The 21,149-nt window shown below is 40.2% G+C and overlaps 1 protein-coding gene across 6 annotated transcripts in view; it reads right to left on the minus strand.

The window, feature by feature from the left end:
- Nucleotides 1-3,131: 3,131 nt before the first annotated feature.
- The window catches only part of ep400.L (E1A binding protein p400 L homeolog), a 107,699-nt gene continuing 89,681 nt past the window's right edge, over nt 3,132-21,149 (minus strand). For 5 of the 6 annotated variants that reach the window (XM_041567165.1, XM_041567166.1, XM_041567163.1 and 2 more), the window contains 12 exons: nt 20,805-20,883; nt 18,650-18,856; nt 18,231-18,276; nt 17,569-17,678; nt 14,626-14,818; nt 12,748-12,902; nt 12,426-12,659; nt 11,364-11,529; nt 11,013-11,146; nt 9,176-9,349; nt 8,407-8,499; nt 3,132-6,276 (listed from right to left, as the gene is read on the minus strand). In XM_041567165.1, the coding sequence (XP_041423099.1) occupies nt 6,004-6,276; nt 8,407-8,499; nt 9,176-9,349; nt 11,013-11,146; nt 11,364-11,529; nt 12,426-12,659; nt 12,748-12,902; nt 14,626-14,818; nt 17,569-17,678; nt 18,231-18,276; nt 18,650-18,856; nt 20,805-20,883 (1,864 nt within the window). In that variant the 3' untranslated portion in view covers nt 3,132-6,003. Of the gene's footprint in view, nt 6,277-8,377; nt 8,500-9,175; nt 9,350-11,012; nt 11,147-11,363; nt 11,530-12,425; nt 12,660-12,747; nt 12,903-14,625; nt 14,819-17,568; nt 17,679-18,230; nt 18,277-18,649; nt 18,857-20,804; nt 20,884-21,149 lie in introns of all 6 variants that reach the window. The other variant, XM_041567169.1, reaches the window with a different exon arrangement.

A 21,149-nucleotide genomic window follows, 5' to 3' on the forward strand; every position in this document is an offset into this window, starting at 1 on the left:
CCTGGCTCCCAAAGGACTGAATGAAACCCTACCTATGTCTCCTTTTTTCTAAAAACATTTTTCAGAGAAATATCTTTTCTAAACACGCATTGTTTCTTGTATGCAGGTCTGTGGGTCTCTGGTAAGGCCAAGTGGAATAGCTGCTGTTCATGACCCTGTCATACTTGTTGCATCATTTTGCTCTGCACAAATATGGACAGGCCAGAGGACATGTTAATTCCGCATGCCTTTAATGTATAACTCGATTACAGCATCACAATAATTAGAGACATTAGTCTTCATCTTTTTGTAATTTTCACATTTTATTTTTTTGAATTTTTCATTTTATTATTTTTAATTTTTATTAGTATTATTTTTTTATTCCTTTTCATTTTTTCCATATCTATACAACACTGAATTTTTTCTGTCTTCTTCTTTTTTCGTTTTTCTTATGAAGACGTGTCTACATAAATCACTGTCCATATGTAGCAATGTGGGGAAGCTGCCAGCCTTAGGATACTTATCTTGCTACATTTGTATCTATTGAATGACTGTAGCTCAATGTTACAGTAGTAAAGATTTCTAACCCATTATCCCTATGTATACAAGCCCATGATGATGACCACATTTTATTATTATGTACACAAGGACTCGAAGTAAAAATATTTGTTCTTTTGCCTTTCTTGTTTCTCTTAATCTATTTTTTTCTTACCCTTGCTGATCTGATTGAAAAGCACAAAGCAGAGGAGGAAGAGTCAGATTCTGAAGAACCACTGTAACTACGTCTCCAGAAATCATTATTTTTGTACATAAATCATTGTTTTTGTAATTAAATAAATGGTGGAAAAATTTCCTTCATTGCAGACTCATGAAATTGCTTATGTTCATGCTAGTTTATTAGTAGGACTGGTGCATGAGAACCTATTTGCCTACTTATTGTACGGTAATGGTAGAACTGCGTCCCAAAGATCAAGATGCAGCAGCCAGATTTGGTTTTAACCTTTGTTTGTATTATGAAAGATGATTAATAGTGAGTGTATTGTTCACTTATGCAATGTATGTATGTTTAGCAAAATACTTAATTGGGGTTTGCTAATGATGCTGATCACATGATAACACTGCAGCTGTTGTTTTCCCACCAGTTTGTAGTTTTAAAGCATGATCATAGTTGATTTTGGCACTTTGAGAAAGGCCTTAGGGTAGGCCGAAACGTCAGTCTTGAGCCATTTTATTAATAACATTTTTTCTATATTTTTAAGACCTGAGAGTACTGATCTTTTTCTGAAGTGTATGGAGATTATTCATTGATCTTACACTCAGGCAAATGAACAATCTATATCGAGAGTATATTAGGGATGCACTGAATCCTTCTGCCTGGCCAAACCAAATCCGTGACTTTTTGTCACAAAACAAGGAAGTAAAAAAAGTTTCCCCCTTCCCATCTCTAATTTGCATATGCAAATTAGGATTCGGTTCAATATTCGGCCGAATCTTTAGCGGAGGATTCGGGGGATCATACAGACATTGTATCCTAAGGGACTCAATAGAGAATATGATCTGTATGCTTTTATGTAAATATGATACTGAATACAGTGGGTGGCTATTGGGACATTGTTTGTTTTAGCACACAGAATAGCTAAGCACTACATATGAGGTTTGATCTAATTGATGTACAATTTATGTATGCTGTAATAAGACATGACATGTATAAATGGGATTACACCGACTGTATTGGAAAACTCTAATTACCAAGCCTTGTGTTGAACCTCGATAAAGATATTTCATGTTTCAAAGATATTTTTTTCATGCAATTTTGAAGTCTGGACTTTTTTGTTTTTATATATGATTTGTCCACAGTGTGAACTAAGTCACAGATAGGGACTCCAGCTCCACTCCATTTTGTACAAATTATATATATATATATATATGTCAATGCAGGGCCTATAATAAGGTCATGAAAGGATAGTTCAGCACAGTTTGCTGGAGAAGATCTCTGCAGCTCTATATTGACTTGTATAAGATAAAGAGTAGTGGAGCAGGGTTGGCAAGTGGCACTTCACACTGATTCATCTTATTTGTCTGTAGTGATTGCCAACACTGAAAATGAATGTTACAAAAAAAATCAGTGAGTATTCAGTCAGTGCTTTTCAACAGGCAGCAACCCCATGTTAGTTGTTCGAACTTACACACTGAAGAAATTTCACCTGGAGGGGCATGAAGTAGCTTATAACTTCTAGGGGCGCGTTTACTAACATTGGAGATAAATATCTGGAGATATTTCTGGAGATGTTGCCCATGGCAACCAATCAGCAATTCGATTTAAACAGCCATCTTTAAAGGAATTGTTCAGTGTAAAAATAAAAACTGGGTAAATAGATAGGCTGTGCAAAATAAAAAATGTTTCTAATATAGTTAGTTAGCCAAAAATGTAATGTGATTTGATGTATAACAAGTCAGTCAGGACACTACTTCCTGCTTTTCAGCTCTCTTGGTTTACACTGACTGGTTACGCTGGCTACCAGGCAGTAACCAATCAGAGACTTGAGGGGGGGGGGGCACATGGGTCATATCTGTTGCTTTTGAATCTGAGCTGAATGCTGAGGATCAATTACAAACTCACTGAACAGAAATGTCCCATGTGGCCCCCCTTCAAGTCGCTGACTAACTCAGAGTTATAGAGCTGAAAAGCAGGAAGTTGGATTCTGGCTGTTTTATTAGACATCTGTTCACTCCAGCCTTTATATATTACATTTTTGGCTAACTAACTATATTAGAAACATTTTTTATTTTGCACAGCCTATCTATTTACTGCTTTTTCAGTTTTTATTAACTTTTGCAACATTGTTTAAAAAGTAAAATCCAGGAGCAAATGCTGCTTTCAATAGCAATTGATTTTACCAATAACTTTTAAAGCACTAATCATTTTTAATAAATTGAAAATATATTGGAAAGTCGCTTAAACTTGTGTTTTCTTTTATTAAGCAAAAAAAATTTTTTTTGAGTTTACCTGTCCTTTAAAGTTATCACCAGGCAAAGCTTGTAATCGATGGTTTCCATATAAATAGGCAGAGTTTTATCACCCTTTGAATGCATTCACCCATCTGCCCTTATTAAGAGAATTTCATTAAAAGAAAGCTACTTTTTTATATTTAAAAAAAAAGTCTCCTTTATTACACTGGCAATATGCAATGCATGACTCACTATGGTTCTACAACACGTACAAATGTGTCTTCACAAACTATTTACATGTTGAACTCAGTATGGTTCAAAAGCTCCGACCTTCATCCTTCTCACAGCCGCAGACACGTAACAAACAGATGCAAGTGCCTCTAGCAAGTCAAGGGGGGGGTCATATTTTAAATAATACATGTGTGTGTGTATATATACAGGCCCGGATTTGTGGTGATGCTAGGACCTAGTGGCCTAGGGGTGCCAAAGCCCAAAATCCGAGCCTGTGTATATATAAAACTATATATATATTTATATGTAACAAAAACATTGACATTGGCAAACAGGAAAAAAACAACAGTGACACAACATTACAGACATCCATGCATAAGCAATAACACTTTTAAAAGCAGGTTACATGGGGACAAGATGTACAACATACTTCATTTGAATTTCTATTAATTCAACTTAAATATATCCTTTTACTAAAGTGCCATGGTCCGTGACTTGGGTAGAAGAAATTTTAGCCTCTCAACAGTGGGGATCATTTATAAACACTGAGCGAATTTGCACCTGGGCAGTAACCCATAGCAACCAATCAGTGATAAGCTTTTTTTTCAGCCAGCTGCAGGTTGAACAGCGAAAGCAAACATCTGATTGGTTGCCATGGGTTACTGCCCAGGTGCAAATTTGCCCAGTGTTTATAAATGAGCCCCAATGATGTGGTTGTCAGTTCTTCAAACAAGTGACTGGCAAGTCTAGGATATTGCAGTGTTACATACATTGACATCATCTACTACGTATTACATTTCACGCCGCACATCTACAGTCATAAGGTTTACAAGAAATGGGGAGGAGGGTAGCAAGGCTGTCACGGGGTACGGGGAATTGAATGTGAGGAGGGCCGCAGGGTGCCCATAACTGATTTACCCCTATTTTTACTTTTAAAGTAAAACAAATAAGGGCAACAGCTAAAGGCTGCAACACTTTTGATAGATTTACCTATTATCAAATTGATAATAATATTTCAATATACTGAAGGGCCAATTGGATAAAGTAGTGTTTGCCTGGTGTATTCAAGACTACAGTTAAGAATGCCCAGACATTCCTTATTAAGAAATAAGTCATTGCTTATTTGCCATAAGGGAGAAACTCATTGACCCAAGTGCAATATTTAGCCGCAGCTAAAATGGACTAAGGATTACATGCAAATGAAAAGAAAATGGGAGGGGGTTTAAATTACATCTAAAGTGTCCTCATGGCTCATGGGAGAGAAAGGGGGAGGGAAGTACAAAGTGTAAAAAGTGCAAAATGTTATAAATTCACTACATCAAAAACTCGACATGTAACAATCTGTACACGAGAACTCAAAGAACATAAAATGTCCATTAGACAGGAGGCCACTACTTCATCCTGCCGGTTGCCTACAGAACATGGACAAATGAAAGTCATTTTTTTCTCTAACAAACAGCTGCTCGGTATGAAATGTTGGAGACTGCGAATGTGGAAAACAAACTGAACATCTTAAAAAGACTGATATGTGTTAGTGCTCATTTGTTTTAATCCAAATGAACGTCACTTGTATATCATTTATCATAGCCAGAGACGGGTATAGGGGCTAAAAATGAGCACGTTTGCAAGCAATACAAATATCTATAGTATGTGTAGTATCAATACAAATATCTATAGTATGTGTAGTATCAATACAAATATCTATAGTATGTGTAGTATCAATACAAATATCTATAGTATGTGTAATGCAAATACTGGAGCAAGGTGGAACTATCTGCAATTAATATGTGAGCAGGGTAGGGCTATACAGTCCAAAGGATGGTATAGGACCCTCATCTATCCAGTCTTGTTACTTTAGTAAAATTACACTCATATTTCTTTCTTTTCTGACAAATATTAGTTTACATGTGACCTAGGCAATGGTTTCAGCTATATTATTTCATCAATGGAAAGTGCATGTTTTAAGTTCTGCATTATTATTGTTTGAAGCAATGCAAGGGACTGTGTTATTCTTATTTAAAGGAGAATTCAACCCTAATGGCCTACATAGACTCCTCCCCCTAGCCTAAGTGTTACCCTGGGCAAATTTCCCTAACGTTTTACTTACCCCTCAGTGCAAATTCAGGCATCGGAGTTCGCGGGCGTCATCTTCTTCTCTTCAGAAATTTTCGGAATGAGACAGGTGCTTCAGCAATTTTCGGGAGTTTTGGTGCATGCGCCGTTATCATGAAACAGAAAATTGCTCCAACTGAACATGCGCTGCCACACCAGTCTCATTCTAAAGATTTCCGAAGAGGAGAAGATGGCGCCCACGAACTCCGTGGCATTTGCCCGGGGTAGCAGCTAGGCTGGGGGAGGAGTCTACGTAGGGTAGGGGTATTTTTTTTTACTTTAGGGTTGAATTATCCTTTAACTGTTTCCAGTTAAAGTCCTGTTTGCAAAACTGTGAGCCCACAGCAAAGTATAGCAGTAATTTGAAGGTGGGAATTATACCCCACATTTTACAAATTCATGTTTTTCTGACACCCTTGTAGGAAGCTTTTCACAATGATCCAGCCTACAGGTCTGGATCAAACAAGAGCTGACGAAGAGTAAAAATGAAAACTCTTGAGTCCAATGCAATATTGAAAGCATGCATATTCATGTATCAGGCCTCTGTTTGTTCTGCCCAGACAACTACTTGGAAGGTCAGTTTCTATGAGCGTGAAAGAGAAATGTTCCAAAATGCACATTTCTAGCTTTCTTTTGTGTTCCCGCTGCTCTATTTATACTTAATGGAAAATGTCATTGGTTTCTGTGAAACTTCCATGGAGTCTTGATCCTTGAAAGCTGGGGTTGAGACATTCAGCTGGGCTTAGTGGGAGCTTTTATCCTCACGGTTGGAGTTCGTACCTGCAGCTTGGCCTGCTGGGCTTGTGTATCATTTGCACCTAGTGCTGGGGTTGTGCTCTGACTCACTGAAGCCTGGATCTGTTGTGCACTCGACACCACCTGTTGCTGCTGTTGGACCATCTTTTGTTGTACTGCTTGGGCTGCTGCTGAACCTGCAGGCAATACCTGAACCTGCTGCTGTCCTGCTGCTGTTGCCTGGGTCAAAGTCATGGTTTGTGGAGGGACCTGTAACAGAGTTGGTGTATAAAGATAAACAGCAGGGATGAGAAATGTAAGGGGCAGCAGGAATGAGACAGTTCAAGAAATGGAAGGGGCTGCAGGGATGAGACAGTTAAAGAAACGGAAGGGACAGCAGGGATGACACAGTTCAAGAAATGAAAGGGGCAGTAGGGATGAGACAGTTCAAGAAATGAAAGGGGCAGCAGGGATGAGACAGTTCAAGAAATGAAAGGGGCAGCAGGGATGAGACAGTTAAAGAAATGGAAAGGGCTGCAGGGATGAGAGAGTTAAAGAAATGGAAGGGGCAGCAGGGATGAGGCAGTTCAAGAAATGAAAGGGGCAGTAGGGATGAGACAGTTCAAGAAATGAAAGGGGCAGCAGGGATGAGACAGTTAAAGAAATGGAAAGGGCTGCAGGGATGAGAGAGTTAAAGAAATGGAAGGGGCAGCAGGGATGAGGCAGTTAAAGAAATGAAAGGGACAGCAGGGATGCAACAGTTCAAGAAATGAAAGGGACAGCAGGGATGCAACAGTTCAAGAAATGAAAGGGGCAGCAGGGATGAGACAGTTAAAGAAATGGAAGGGGCTGCAGGGATGAGACAGTTAAAGAAATGGAAGGGACAGCAAGGATGAGACAGTTCAAGAAATGGAAGGGGCAGCAGGGATGAGACAGTTAAAGAAATGGAAGGGGCTGCAGGGATGAGACAGTTAAAGAAATGAAAGGGACAGCAGGGATGCAACAGTTCAAGAAATGAAAGGGACAGCAGGGATGAGACAGTTCAAGAAATGGAAGGGGCTGCAGGGATGAAGCAGTTAAAGAAACGTAAGGGGCTGCAGGGATGAGACAGTTAAAGAAATGGAAGGGGCAGCAGGGATGAGACAGTTAAAGAAATGAAAGGGGCTGCAGGGATGAGACAGTTAAAGAAATGAAAGGGGCTGCAGGAATGAGACAGTTAAAGAAATGAAAGGGGTTGCAGGGATGAGACAGTTAAAGAAATGGAAGGGGCAGCAGGGATGAGACAGTTAAAGAAATGAAAGGGGCTGCAGGGATGAGACAGTTAAAGAAATGAAAGGGGCTGCAGGAATGAGACAGTTAAAGAAATGAAAGGGGCTGCATGGATGAGACAGTTAAAGAAATGGAAGGGGCTGCAGGGATTAGACAGTTAAAGAAATGGAAGGGGCTATTACACTGGTAAAGCATCACTATAAACTACATTCTAACAGCAAAGTCTTCACGTAGTAGTACAGGTATGGGATCTGTTATCCAGAGTGCTTGGACCTGGGGGTTTCCAATAAGGGGTCTTTCAGTAATTTGGATTTTCATGTCTTAACTCCTTAAAAAATTATGTCAACTTTAAATAAGCCCAATAGGCTGGTTTTGCTTCCAATAAGGATTAATTATATCTTAGTTTGGATCAAGTACAAGCTACTGTTTTATGGGTTTTAACACTGATAAATGAGTCAATAAATGCACATTTTGTTATAATTTACATACAGTGCAATTTGCAGGTATACAAAAGGGCAACATTATAGAAGTTTTCGGTTTACGTTTGTGTCATAACAAGCAACTGACACCCAGTAATATGAACTACAACTCTCTACTGGGAATGAAGGCAGTTATCAACACTTTTGGGAAGCTTAAAGGGGTTGTTCGCCTTTAAATTTACTTTTGGTATAACGTAGAGAGTGATATTCTGAGACAATTTGCAATTGGTTTTCATTTTTTATTATTTGTGGTTTTTGAGTTATTTCGTTTTTTTATTCAGCAGCTCTCCAGTTTGCAATTTCAGTTGCTAGGGTCCAAATTACCCTTGCAACCATGCAATGATTTTAAAAAGAGACTGGATTATGAATAGGAGAGGCCTGAATATAAAGGTAAGTAATAAAAAGTAGCAATAACAATACATGTGGAGCCTTACAGAGCGTTTGTTTTTTAGATGGGGTCAGTGACCCCCATTTGAAAGCTGGAAAGAATCAGAAGAATAAGGCAAATAATTCAAACACTAAAAAAAAAAAACAATTGAAAAGTTGCTTAGAATTGGGCATTCTATAACATACTAAAAGTTCTAGCATATTTATTCATGTATTTGGAATGTTCAATGAAAAACCTGAATGTGGGTCGCAGTCAAAAACCGACCTGCTGGGATGCCGGTACCATCTGTGGAATATTTGCAACTGCCACTTGTGCTGCTGCTGTCTGCTGCTGGACCACCTGAGGAAGCTTTGCAACCTACCACAGAATAAATAGAGCAGATAAATGACCCCATAATGATGTTAAGTGCCGAGTCAACACTCTCGTATCTTCCCATGTTTAACATTGAGGGTTTTATTTTCAATTACATTGAAACACACTATAGTGCTGCTGGGAATGCATACGAGAAACACACAATTACATTTTCTTCCAAAATGCAAAAACACTTTTGGGTGGCAGACCCTTTCAATGATTGTGCTAATAACTCCGGTATTTTGAAGACAAGTCATGCCACTGTTCTGCTTACCACAATGTAATCTGATAAGTAATGTTTTCTATCTGCACCATGTCATGAGATGAGAGACACCTGAGAAACCACGACATACAGGTGCTGCCACATCATACAATGACATTCTTGATAAGAGTAATAGTTGTAATTCTGTGCTTCCTACTTTGTGGCAACTGTTTGAGGAAAGCCCATTCATGTTTCAGCATTATAATAACCCCATACACACAGCAATGTGCTACAGAATGGGTTTGCAGAGATGAGAGAACTTGATTGGCCTGCACAGAGCCTGACCTCAGCTCAACTGGACACATGTGGGATGATGAGAGCCAGGCCTGATACTCAACCCTACTAAATAAGAATAGGAACAAAGCCCACACTCTTGCTAACCGTTCTACAATCAACTATGAACCAGAATGTCACCTTTACCTGAAGCTGTGCCTGCATCTGCTGGGCTCCTGGTGACTTCTGAGCCTGGTTAATAGGGGCAGCTAGGAACTGAGTTTTAATGGCTGGCTGGGCAGCATATGTCACTTTCTGCTGTTGCCCCTGTTGCTGTGACTGTTGTTGCTGGGCTTGGATGGCTACTTGCGGAGCTGTGATCTGTAAAAAAATAAATACTAATGAGATTTAAATCAACACAGCCCCAATAACATTGGGGACACAGGTTATCACATCACTCGTATTGCAAAATGATTCATTCCTTTTACCAAGTTTCTTGTTTTACTTAAAGGAAAACTATACCCCCAAAATGAATACTTAAGCAACAGATAGTTTATATCAAATTGAATGACATATTAAAGAATCTTACCAAACTGGAATATATATTTACATAAATATTGCCCTTTTACATCTCTTGCCTTGAACCACCATTTCGTGACTCTATCTGTGCTGCCTCAGAGATCACCTGACCAGAAATACTACAACACTAACTGTAACAGGAAGAAGTGAGGAAGCAAAAGGCAGAACTCTGTCTGTTAATTGGCTCATGTGACCTTACATGTGGTTTGTATGTGTGCACAGTGAATCTTACGATCCCAGGGGGCGGCCCTTATTTTTTAAAATGGCAATTTTCTATTTATGATTACCCAATGGCACATACTACTAAAAAAGTATATTATTATGATAATGGTTCATTTACATGAAGCAGGGTTTTACAGCTGTTTTACTCAGTATCTTTTAATAGAGACCTACATTGTTTGGGGGGTATAGTTTTCCTTTAATACCAAATGTATTTATATTTTGTACAGCTACCTTTGCTGTATGTCATTTGCTTTATGTTCCAGCTTTGCACACAGTGGGGGTTATTTATAAACACTGGGCAAATTTGCACCAGGGCAATCATAATCAGATGATTGCTTTCAGTGTTCAACCTGCAGCTGGCTGAAAAAAGCTAATCACTGATTGGTTGATATGGGTTACTTCCCAGGTACAAATTTGCCCAGTGTTTCTAAATGAGCACCAGTGATGTTGGGCGACTCTTTCAGACAGATTTGCTCCAGGCTGTTGAGGTCAGGTGGCACTGACCTCAACAGGTGGTTTGAGATTTTGACTGGGGCCATTGTAAGACTTTATGGCCCCCGTGGTCTTGTGATACACCAAGGTTATTTTGGCCTTGTTTATTAGACTAAACAGAGTAACCTGCTCCATTCTATCTTCTACAGGTAGGACTACACGGACTTTTTCGGTATGATCCGACGCGTTGTGACAAAACAAAGGTGTCAAATTGCATGAGACAGAAATAAGGTAAGAGATAGAAATGTCAGATGAAGTCGCAACGTTGATCCGACGCATTTCCGTCACATGTGATTTGACACCGGCGTGTAGTCCTACCCTACCTTAACAAGAGAGCAACTTCCCAATGATGATGTGGTCTCATTTGACCACAGAACTATTCTTACTATATTGCATGGCAACTGGGTCTTCATTAGGGCTATTGTAGCATCCACAACAGAGGGACTAAGTTGTTTCTTGGTAAATCTAAGCAAGAATGTTCTAATTTGCATGCTAAAATGCCCACCGTAGGCACTGTTTCTTTTAAACAAAATAAGCATAAATGTACATAAAAAGTAAATAGGAAGTAAAGTTATTTGAAATTGACCCTAGTGTGTGTTTTTTTTGAATGTGAAATCTCCACCGGGCCAGGACTGATTAAATGATGAACAATCTCTCTAAGATGCCGCATAAATGTGTTGAAATAAAGGATAATCAGGATATTTCTCTGGGACACATGGCTTTGCTATATGAAGAGATGCAGTAGTGGTACCTTTGGTTGTTGCACTGCAACTTGTCCTGTAGCAGCCTGGGATTGTAGAGCTTTTTGCTGTTGTTGTTGTTGTTGTTGCTTTAGCTTTAGAAGCTGCTGGACATTCAAAGGCTGAGCAACCACTGCCTGACCACCTATAGAAAAAACAGCAGAAAAATATGCAGATACATGAATAGGTAAATGTCCTCTTTATGATATACAGTAACTGAAACTTTGATCCTTAAAGATATTTGTGTGAGCTGCCCATTACTTGTATGAAGTCTGTTGGGTACACTGCACATACAACTGCATATTTATAACAACATTGCCACAAAACAGTTTTTATATGTACTACAAGAATGTGTTCCATACCTGCAGCTTTCTGGTTTTGCCCAATAGCAACACTGATTCCAGCTACTGTAACCGGAAGAGTGGTGACTCCAGCAGATGACACTACAGCAGATACTACGGGAGGCTTTGTCAGAGTGACTTGTGCTGCTTGTCCTGGCTGGGTCTGTATTTGCCCTTGAGTCTGAAGCTGGCAGAAAGAATTAATTTAATATTCAGCTTTCCAGTATAGAGGCATTTACATTATCTAGAGACTAAGGGTCAGGGCACACAGGCAGATTCGGGAAGATTAGTCAACAAATCTCCTCTTCTTCGGGGCGACTAATCTCCCCGAACTGCCTCCCCTGAATTCCCACCGGCTAAAATGTAAAATCACCGGCGGGATGGCATTTGGAGCGATTTGTTTTCCGAAGTCCCCCGAAGTTTCCTAATCAGGCAACTTTGGAAAACAAATTGCTCCAAGTGCAATCCCACCGGCGATTTACATTTTAGCCAGCGGGAGGCAGCTCAGGCAGATTAGTCGCCCTAGAGAAGAGGAGATTAGTCGCTGGGTGACTAATCTCGCTGAAGCTGCCTGTGTGCCCTGACCCTAAGAGTAGAGCAAATGCAGGTGGTGGCCCTGCTGTGAAAAGGAAGAATACTATACAACAACAAGTCTCTTTCATTCTGTTCTGCACACAGACACTGCAAACATAGGTAACAACCGTGGAATATAATCAAATCAAACAGTACAATCTGATATTCTTCTGCTACAGTCTGTATGTGTTATCGAGAACAGTTTAAACTTCTAAAAAGATGAAGATGTTCTTTTGCATTTACCGCCATTTTATTTTGTATACATTGTGTTATCATTATTCATATCTTCCATTAATTCCAAAAGTTCTTTCACTATTGTAAAGCCTAAAAAGTTTTGCCTTCTAATAATAAATGTCTGCCCCGATCATTCAATAACTAGTCAAGGCACATAAATTCATCGAGGAGGCTGACATAATTTCTCAATGCAGTCATTTTTGATGAAAACATTTACTCAATGAAAAGGTTTAGAGCCCAAATACAGTATATACAAATGGTACAGTAAAAACTCACCAGACGAGCCACTTGCAGGTTTGCGACAGTGGCCCCTGTTAGTACAGCTCCGGCTCTTGGCGCAGTGACGGCAGCGAGCTGCTGAGTTTGCTGCTGCGCTTGGGTCTGCTGCGGTTGTTGTTGGCCCTGCACAGGTGCTGCTGGTGGTGCTCCTGGTTGTGACTGCTGAGCAGTAGCCTGAGTAATCTGCTGAGGAAGCTGCATCTTCTGTTTTTGCAACTTGAGAAGCTGTTCCTAGAGTATAACATTGTGGACAGTGCTTAAATTTTAGACACCAAAGTCCTTTCTTGGTTAAATGGTGTAGGTTTTTAGCCCATCTCACCTGGGATATTTTACCAACAGCTTTAATCTGCCCTGGCGACTGTGTTTGAGCCTGGATCTGTGGGACCTGAACCTGGGCTGCCTGCTGTTGTCTAAGCATCTGAAGCTGAGCAGGGGTCATTGCTTTACTGGCCAGCTGAACCCCGGCTGTAGTCGCTTAAAGGGGCAAATAAATTAATACAGAGTGAGAAAAATGTGAAAGCAGAATGATAAAGAGTTTGTGGTTAGAAAAAAAAGCACTGAGGAACAGAGTCAGACTGAGATACCAGAAGCCCACCAGAACACCCTTACAACAGGCCCATTGTACACACTTTATTCCACCCTCTACTCTACTCGGCTTGTATGTTCTCTTCTCTTTACACATTATCATCTATCCTTCCCTCTATTTCTCCACTTTTTTCTTATACAGAAATGGACAATGGCAAAGATATAGTGAATAAAGTACCCCCTCTTGTAAAATATAAGGATATTATAAGTTACCAAGAAGTTCCACGACCATATAAAAGCACAAGGCCAAAGGCCATTTTTTATACAGGTTAAGAAACTTCTAATATCCTCATATTTTTGTGTATTATAATACAGAAGTGTGAGTCATGTGACAGAAATGACATCACTAAACTGCAATTATAACCAATTATAACCAATGGATATGGCTCTCGTGTATTATATATAGGTATACAAGGTGTCATATGGTTGGGTGAGCTGGAGGTCCCACTTAAACCATGTCTGACACTGCTGAGGAAAGAGAGAAAGCTTGATGGCCAGTCTGAGGAAGAAGAGAAAACTGGAGGGCCAGTCTGACACTGCTGAGGAAAGAGAGAAAGTTGGAGGATCAGTGTGAGGAAGGAGAGAAAACTGGAGGGCAGGTCTGGACTGAGAATAAAAATAGGCCCTGGCATTTGAGGTACACAGAAGTCCAATCAGCCCACGCAGAGCCCCAAACAGCCCCCACCAGCCCACTAAATACTGACTTTCTAAGGCACCTTATATCAGCCCATCTGGCATTTGCCAGAACTCACAGACTGCCAGTCTGGGCCTGCTGGAGGGCCAGTCTGACACTGCTTAGGAAAGAGAAAAAGCTTGAGGGCCAGTCTGACACTGCTGAGGAAAGAGAGAAAGCTGGAGGGCCAGTCTGAGGAAAGAGAGAAAACTGGAGGGCCAGTCTGACACTGCTGATAAAAGAGATAAAGTTTGAGAGCCAGTCTGAGGAAAAAGAGAGAACTGGAGGGCCAGTCTAACACTGCTGAGGAAAGAGAGAAAGCTGGAGGGCCAGTCTGAGGAAAGAGAGAAAACTGGAGCAGGGGCCGCACCCCCTCAGGGCCCCCGGCAGTCCGTGCGCCACTAACAAATGCGGCCGTACGGAGGGGGCGGGGCCCGGCTGCGCGTCACGCACCAGGGCCCGTCCCCCTCTAGGATCGCTACTGGGCCAGTCTGACACTGCTGATGAAAGAGATAACGTTTGAGGGCCAGTCTGAGGAAAAAGAGAGAACTGGAGGGCCAGTCTAACACTGCTAAGGAAAGACAGAAAGCTGGAGGATCAGTCTGACACTGCTGAGGAAAGAGAGAAAGCTGGAGGGTCAGTCTGAGGAAAGAGAGAAAACTGGAGGGCCAGTCTGACACTGCTGATGAAAGAGATAAAGCTTGAGGGCCAGTCTGAGGAAAAAGAGAAAACTGGAGGGCCAGTCTGACACTGCGGAGGAGAGAGAGAAAACTGGAGGGCCAGTCTGACACTGCTGAGAAAAGAAAACTATGTAAACATATGCGTCAGATGCATTAAAAGGGAACTTTATGGCACGTCAGGATAAGAAATATTTCCTTACAACTGGACATTTGATTTTGCATTCAACAATGAAGTAACAGAAGTACCTAAAATGATTACCTGTTGTCACTTGCGTCACTATGGGCCTGGTCTGGGCAGGGGTAATGCTGCTGCAAACTACAGTACCTCCTGTCACTGGGGTCAGGGCTCGTACCCCCTGGTTTGTTGCTATCGTGACCATCTCTGCAGGAGCAGCTGAGGCTGTTGCAGCCCTTTGTTGTGTATGAACTACCTGTTGAGATCCACTCGAAGCCTGTGAAGAGAAATGCAATGGTGCTTGTTCTAAAATAACATACTGATTATCAGTCAAAACATACATATGTGTAAACGGAGCTGCACTTGCTAAATAACACATTATATTGTAAGTACATAATTACTTGTCACAGTGGGCCAACATATTGCAATTCAAGCATCAATATTAGTATCTATTCACTGTAACTAGTAGGTGAAGCCAGTTGCTAGACATAACTGTATCAGTGCCGACAGAAATAAACAGGGCCACCATCAAAAATCCCAAGGACCAATACAATTATGGGTCCTCTGAATTTTTGATGGTGACCCTGTTTATTTCTGTTTCACTGACAGGACACCCTTCTGACAGCATCCCCATCCCAAGTAAAAACCTATTTCTCTTCCCAATTGGCCCAGGGTGAGTAAGTTAAAAACAGAAATAACACACTGAAATGAGTATTTCACTTTGTAGCCACAATAAATACAGTGGTGTGAAAAACTATTTGCCCCCTTCCTGATTTCTTATTCTTTTGCATGTTTGTCACACAAAATGTTTCTGATCATCAAACACATTTAACTATTAGTCAAAGATAACACAAGTAAACACAAAATGCAGTTTTTAAATGAGGGTTTTTATTATTTAGGGAGAAAAGAAATCCAAACCTGTGTGAAAAAGTAATTGCCCCCTGAACCTAATAACTGGTTGGGCCACCCTTAGCAGCAATAACTGCAATCAAGCGTTTGCGATAACTTGCAACAAGTCTTTTACAGCGCTCTGGAGGAATTTTGGCCCACTCATCTTTGCAGAATTGTTGTAATTCAGCTTTATTTGAGGGTTTTCTAGCCTGAACCACCTTTTTAAGGTCATGCCACAACATCTCAATAGGATTCAGGTCAGGACTTTGACTAGGCCACTCCAAAGTCTTCATTTTGTTTTTCTTCAGCCATTTAGAGGTGGATTTGCTGGTGTGTTTTGGGTCATTGTCCTGCTGCAGCACCCAAGATCGCTTCAGCTTGAGTTGACGAACAGATGGCCGGACATTCTCCTTCAGGATTTTTTGGTAGACAGTAGAATTCATGGTTCCATCTATCACAGCAAGTCTTCCAGGTCCTGAAGCAGCAAAACAACCCCAGACCATCACACTACCACCACCATATTTTACTGTTGGTATGATTTTCTTTTTCTGAAATGCTGTGTTACTTTTACGCCAGATGTAACGGGACGCGCACCTTCCAAAAAGTTCAACTTTTGTCTCGTCGGTACACAAGGTATTTTCCCAAAAGTCTTGGCAATCATTGAGATGTTTTTTAGCAAAATTGAGACGAGCCTTAATGTTCTTTTTGCTTAAAAGTGGTTTGCGCCTTGGAAATGTGCCATGCAGGCCGTTTTTGCCCAGTCTCTTTCTTATGGTGGAGCCGTGAACACTGACCTTAATTGAGGCAAGTGAAGCCTGCAGTTCTTTAGATGTTGTCCTGGGGTCTTTTGTGGCCTCTCGGATGAGTTGTCTCTGCGCTCTTGGGGTAATTTTGGTCGGCCGGCCACTCCTGGGAAGGTTCACCACTGTTCCATGTTTTTGCCATTTGTGGATAATGGCTCTCACTGTGGTTCGCTGGAGTCCCAAAGCTTTAGAAATGGCTTTATAACCTTTGAAATTGAACTCAGGTGTGATAAACCACAGTTAAGTTATTTTTTAACAAGGGGGGCAATAACTTTTTCACACAGGCCCATGTAGATTTGGAGTTTTTTTTCTCCCTTAATAACGTAAACCTTCATTTAAAAACTGCATTTTGTGTTCAATTATGTTATCTTTGACTAATAGTTAACGGTTTTTGATGAGCAGAAACATTTAAGTGTGACAAACATGCAAAAGAATAAGAAATAAGGAAGGGGGCAAATAGTTTTTCACACCACTGTATATGTGGCCAGGTGTATAAAAATGGCTGATAATACAAAAAGCTTCTACTTTCATGTGTAGAGACCTGACCTGGCTCTTCACCATATAGCAGAGCTTCCTTATTTTTGAGGAACTGATAACTTAAAGGGGATGTAAAGGCAAAAAAATAAAATCCCATTTTTACTTTTTTTAATGGAAAAGAAATCTATTTCCAATATATTTTAATTAAAAAATGTGTACTGTTTTTAAAAGAAAACCACCTGTATGCAGTGAAATTCCCCCTTCGTTCTACTTTCTCTGACTGCTACAGATAGGAAACTTCAGACGGTCCCTAACTGCTCTGCAGGGAAACGATCATACTTTCAAACAGCAGGGGGGAGCTCCCCCCACCTTACTTCCCAGAACTCAAACAGCTTTGTTTGTTTCCCTGTAGAGCAGTCAGCGACTGTGTAGAGATTCGTATCCACAGACCCAGTACAGTCTGCATATTCTGATTATTAATCAGTCTTGTTGTATCAGCTACTATGGCAGAAATTATTTGACAAGTGCTGTTTTGATAATTTACGACAAAACCCAAGCTTAGCCTCCCAACTGAAGCCCAGATCACACTGAGCATGTGCATATTCTTGATCTTGCAAAGATGTTTAACATAGATACAATATGACAGCCCCCTTTGATTGCATAAATCATTTGTTTAATTGGGCTTCTGGTGCAGTAAGTGCATGTTTATTTTTAGTATACAAAATACAGCATTTCTAGCATTATTGTACTTTAGACTTTAGTTCCCCTTTAATGAACTGGAGGCATTATGGGAGATAACTTATCATCTGAATACACTTGGTTCTGCTATTAAAAATATCCACATGCTAAAATTTACCGTAAGGGTTCCAGGTATGACAGGTGATGCCAATCTCTTGTTAATAGGCTGGAAAGTAGCCGAGGGGACTCCTGCAACAGTGTTGACGATACCATTCCCACTGACAGCGGCTGTAAGGATAGGTTTATCACATGGTGTTTAGTTAGAGGCTGCTCCTCCTCTGGAACAATTTTTCACATACGGTGCACATGCCCACCAGAGTTTATAATTGTATATTTTCCATTCTACATAATCTAAAATGGGACCCTCTTGAAGTTCTTTTAGGAGTGATCTCCAAGGGAGAGTTAATGAAACAGCGGCGATTGTCTAATGGTATATTCCTGGCTGCATGGCAGGTGGGTGTCAAGTCCTGAAAATCACCCTTGGATGTTATCCAATGAGAAACTTACTAGTATTTCCTTGAGTAAATATCAATCCTTTTGCCAAATATTACAACCATGAATGGATTACAAATTCCGAAGTACATTACCAAGACATGTATTATACCTTTAATAATGAAACAGAGAGAGAGACTATAAAGTAGCATTTTGAGATATATTACTCTTCTTGGTTAAATGGAAAATTGCTATTATTGCAAGAGTTCACTGCCTTCATTTGAAATGTCTTACTCTTTCTTTCTTGTTTTCATCAATGTCATTCTTGAATTAAATGTGCTCACTTACCTGCTTGTATACTTGCTCCGGTCACTGCGGTTTTGATGGCTCCAGCCTGAATGGGCATAAAATAATGTCTGTTTAAGTGGAGATAAAGCTCCACATATTTCATTCTATACCAATAAAAAATTATTTTTGCAATATATTTTTATTACTCCATAATAAGCATGGGCAAAGATTTGCTGACAATTATGTCTGCTGTTTCAAACAACCACTTATATGTGCCTACATATTGCTTATGAATATTTGCATGTTTATTTAGTAAAGAAAGATTTCATTAGGATTTTTTTTTAAAAAAAAAAATGGTGATTATTTTAATAACTGGTAAAATAATCACATTACGTGACGCTATTCCCCTTACACTATTCCACACAGAATAAACATTATATAAAACCAACTCTGAATGGAATGCTTTGTTTACTACTCACCAGAACTGCTGTGGCTGGTACAGCTGACGTGGCTGTTGGAACCACTGGTTGTGACTGCTGAATCACTTGCTGCTGTACCACTTGCTGCGGCTGTGCCTGGGTGGGTTGGACAACTGGAGACGATGCCTGCTGTCCATTTTGCTGTGACTGTTGTGTAGTTTGTGAGCCTGTTTGTTGTTGGGCTCTGTGATGCTGCTCTACTAAAGCCTACAAAACATTAAAAACTGTAATACAATTTTCTATGTAATGTATAAAAGAAAGCTCTATCTATCAGATAGCAAACAAATCTACGATACTAAACACTTTGCATAATGATCTGGAAGTGTTTTTTTTTACAGTTTATTTACTGAGAGTTAAGTAAACAGGTATTAATGAATTTATAGATTTTAGGCTTTTTAAGTCAAAATATGGGTATAGTGTGCAAACAAATGCCCCTGATATACAGAGGCGACCAAGTATACCAGTGGCAGGAAAAGTTATTGGGCCAAATTCACTAAAGGGGTGAATTTTTGACAGCGGACGATGCGCCACACTTCGCTCCATTTTGACAGTCGAAAATTTGCTACCACTATGCCAATTCACTAAAATGCGAAGCTGCTTCAGGGCAGCCATACACTGACGAAGTTTCCCTAACGCTAATTTGTCAGCCCGAGCATTTCATAGCGAACTTTAGCTAGCATTCGTTTCTGCCTAGCGGAACTTCGTTAGTACTCTTCCGCTTCGGTCAATTTGAACAGGTCAAGTACATATAGGTCATATATATGTCATTATTAGAGATGTTGGTGCAAATGCTTGAAGTTGCCACTTTTTATTACAAATGTCCAAGGAAGCATAACAAAAACAAAAGAGATCCTCTAAGGCCCTAGACATGACCCACCCTACAACAAATATGGCATGCCCCCTCAAATGTTTGGGAAAGAAATGTTAACACAAAATTTTTTAATATTAAGGACTTTTGAAGACAATCCAGCTTTTAAAAATGAAAAAACTTCAGCATTTTTTACAACTTTTATGAGTTTCCGGCATACAGGATATGATGTCACTGACATAAGATGAAGTGAATTTGAGGTGTAACGATCATTCTCCTGAGCAAAAATTCACCTGGCGATAGGATGTGAAACTGCGCTAGTGAATTGTCCTCTATGCCTGCAAATTGCTGATGTCCCTGCAGATGAGATTTCTGGCGAATCTTTGCTAGCGACGGGCACTTCGCCCTTTAGTAAATCTGCCCCAATATCTTTATTTATTGCTGGCATATTCTGCAGAGCTTCACAGAGATTATAAATATGTAACACCAGGTTCTGCCCCAGTGGAGATTACAGTCTATGGTCTCTTTCACATTCATTCACTGTATGGCCAATTTTATCAGGAATCACTTAACCTGTCCATATGTTTTTGCAGTGTTGGAGGAACCTGTAGTACGTAGACTCACTCTTTGCAAATAGTGCTGTGGCTGGAATGAAGCCTAAGACCTACGTACTGCAAGGTAGCAGTGCAAACCATTGTGCCACTGTGATGTCCAATGATACATATCCTTTTATTTAAATGAATATGGCAAGTGTTGGCACACTAAAATTCCAGAGACCATGTCCCTTCTACATCTCACACTCTACTTAAAATTCTATAGACAAAAGCAGGACACTGCTGATGCCCTACATATGAAAATTTGCTTTTGTAGACTATGACATATAGAACATGCTGAGTACACTCCAAGTGTACCAAGCCCTCTTATTAGCAAAATATATGTATCTGTATTTCATTTTCCGTTGATTGAAATTCTGTATGTTCGTCTGATGAAGAGGGGTGAAACATGTATGTATTTACTATTTATTTATTTTGCGTTGATGTGAGTGCCCTGCTATCCAACTGTGTGAACCAATGGGGAGTTTCCAGTTGATCCCTAGAATAAGCACCATTTAGATTTTTGTGTGCAATAGCAGTCTACCTAATACCATCTCTCAACCCTTAGTATTAACCTGTTCTCATAAAGTATGTCCTCTGTAAACTGCCCCTGGTATCACCAGTAACACTACACCCTACTGACACACACACCTCTAGATTTACTATTGATGTGCTACAAGCATCAGGGTTAAATAGATTTTTGTGTGGCTAACAGATGTAAGATGAAATAGGGATATTGTTGGAGGTAAAATACCTTCTTTTCCTTGGCAATGCGCTCGGCTCGGAGAGATGCCACTTGAATTGGAGGCAGGGGCTTGTCATAATTAATTCCACTGCAGAAAAACATAAAACGTGATTCAAAAAAAGGGGTGCACACTATATTTTTCTCTGGGACTTTTCAACTAGAGAGTTCTCTAGCGATGACCAATACAAGCAATGGCATGCATTTCCATGTGATATGATCATTTCAGAAGCACCTTTACCATAGTGCTTTTCACAGTGTACATTATTGTAAGTATTGTGTCCTAGAGATGCATTATTTCCATAGCCTGCTGCAATAAAATCGTTTTTAACCAGAGTGCCGTCCAGTCGCATGAAT

This window comes from Xenopus laevis, chromosome 1L, assembly GCF_017654675.1.
Source record: "Xenopus laevis strain J_2021 chromosome 1L, Xenopus_laevis_v10.1, whole genome shotgun sequence".
Lineage (NCBI taxonomy): Eukaryota > Metazoa > Chordata > Amphibia > Anura > Pipidae > Xenopus > Xenopus laevis.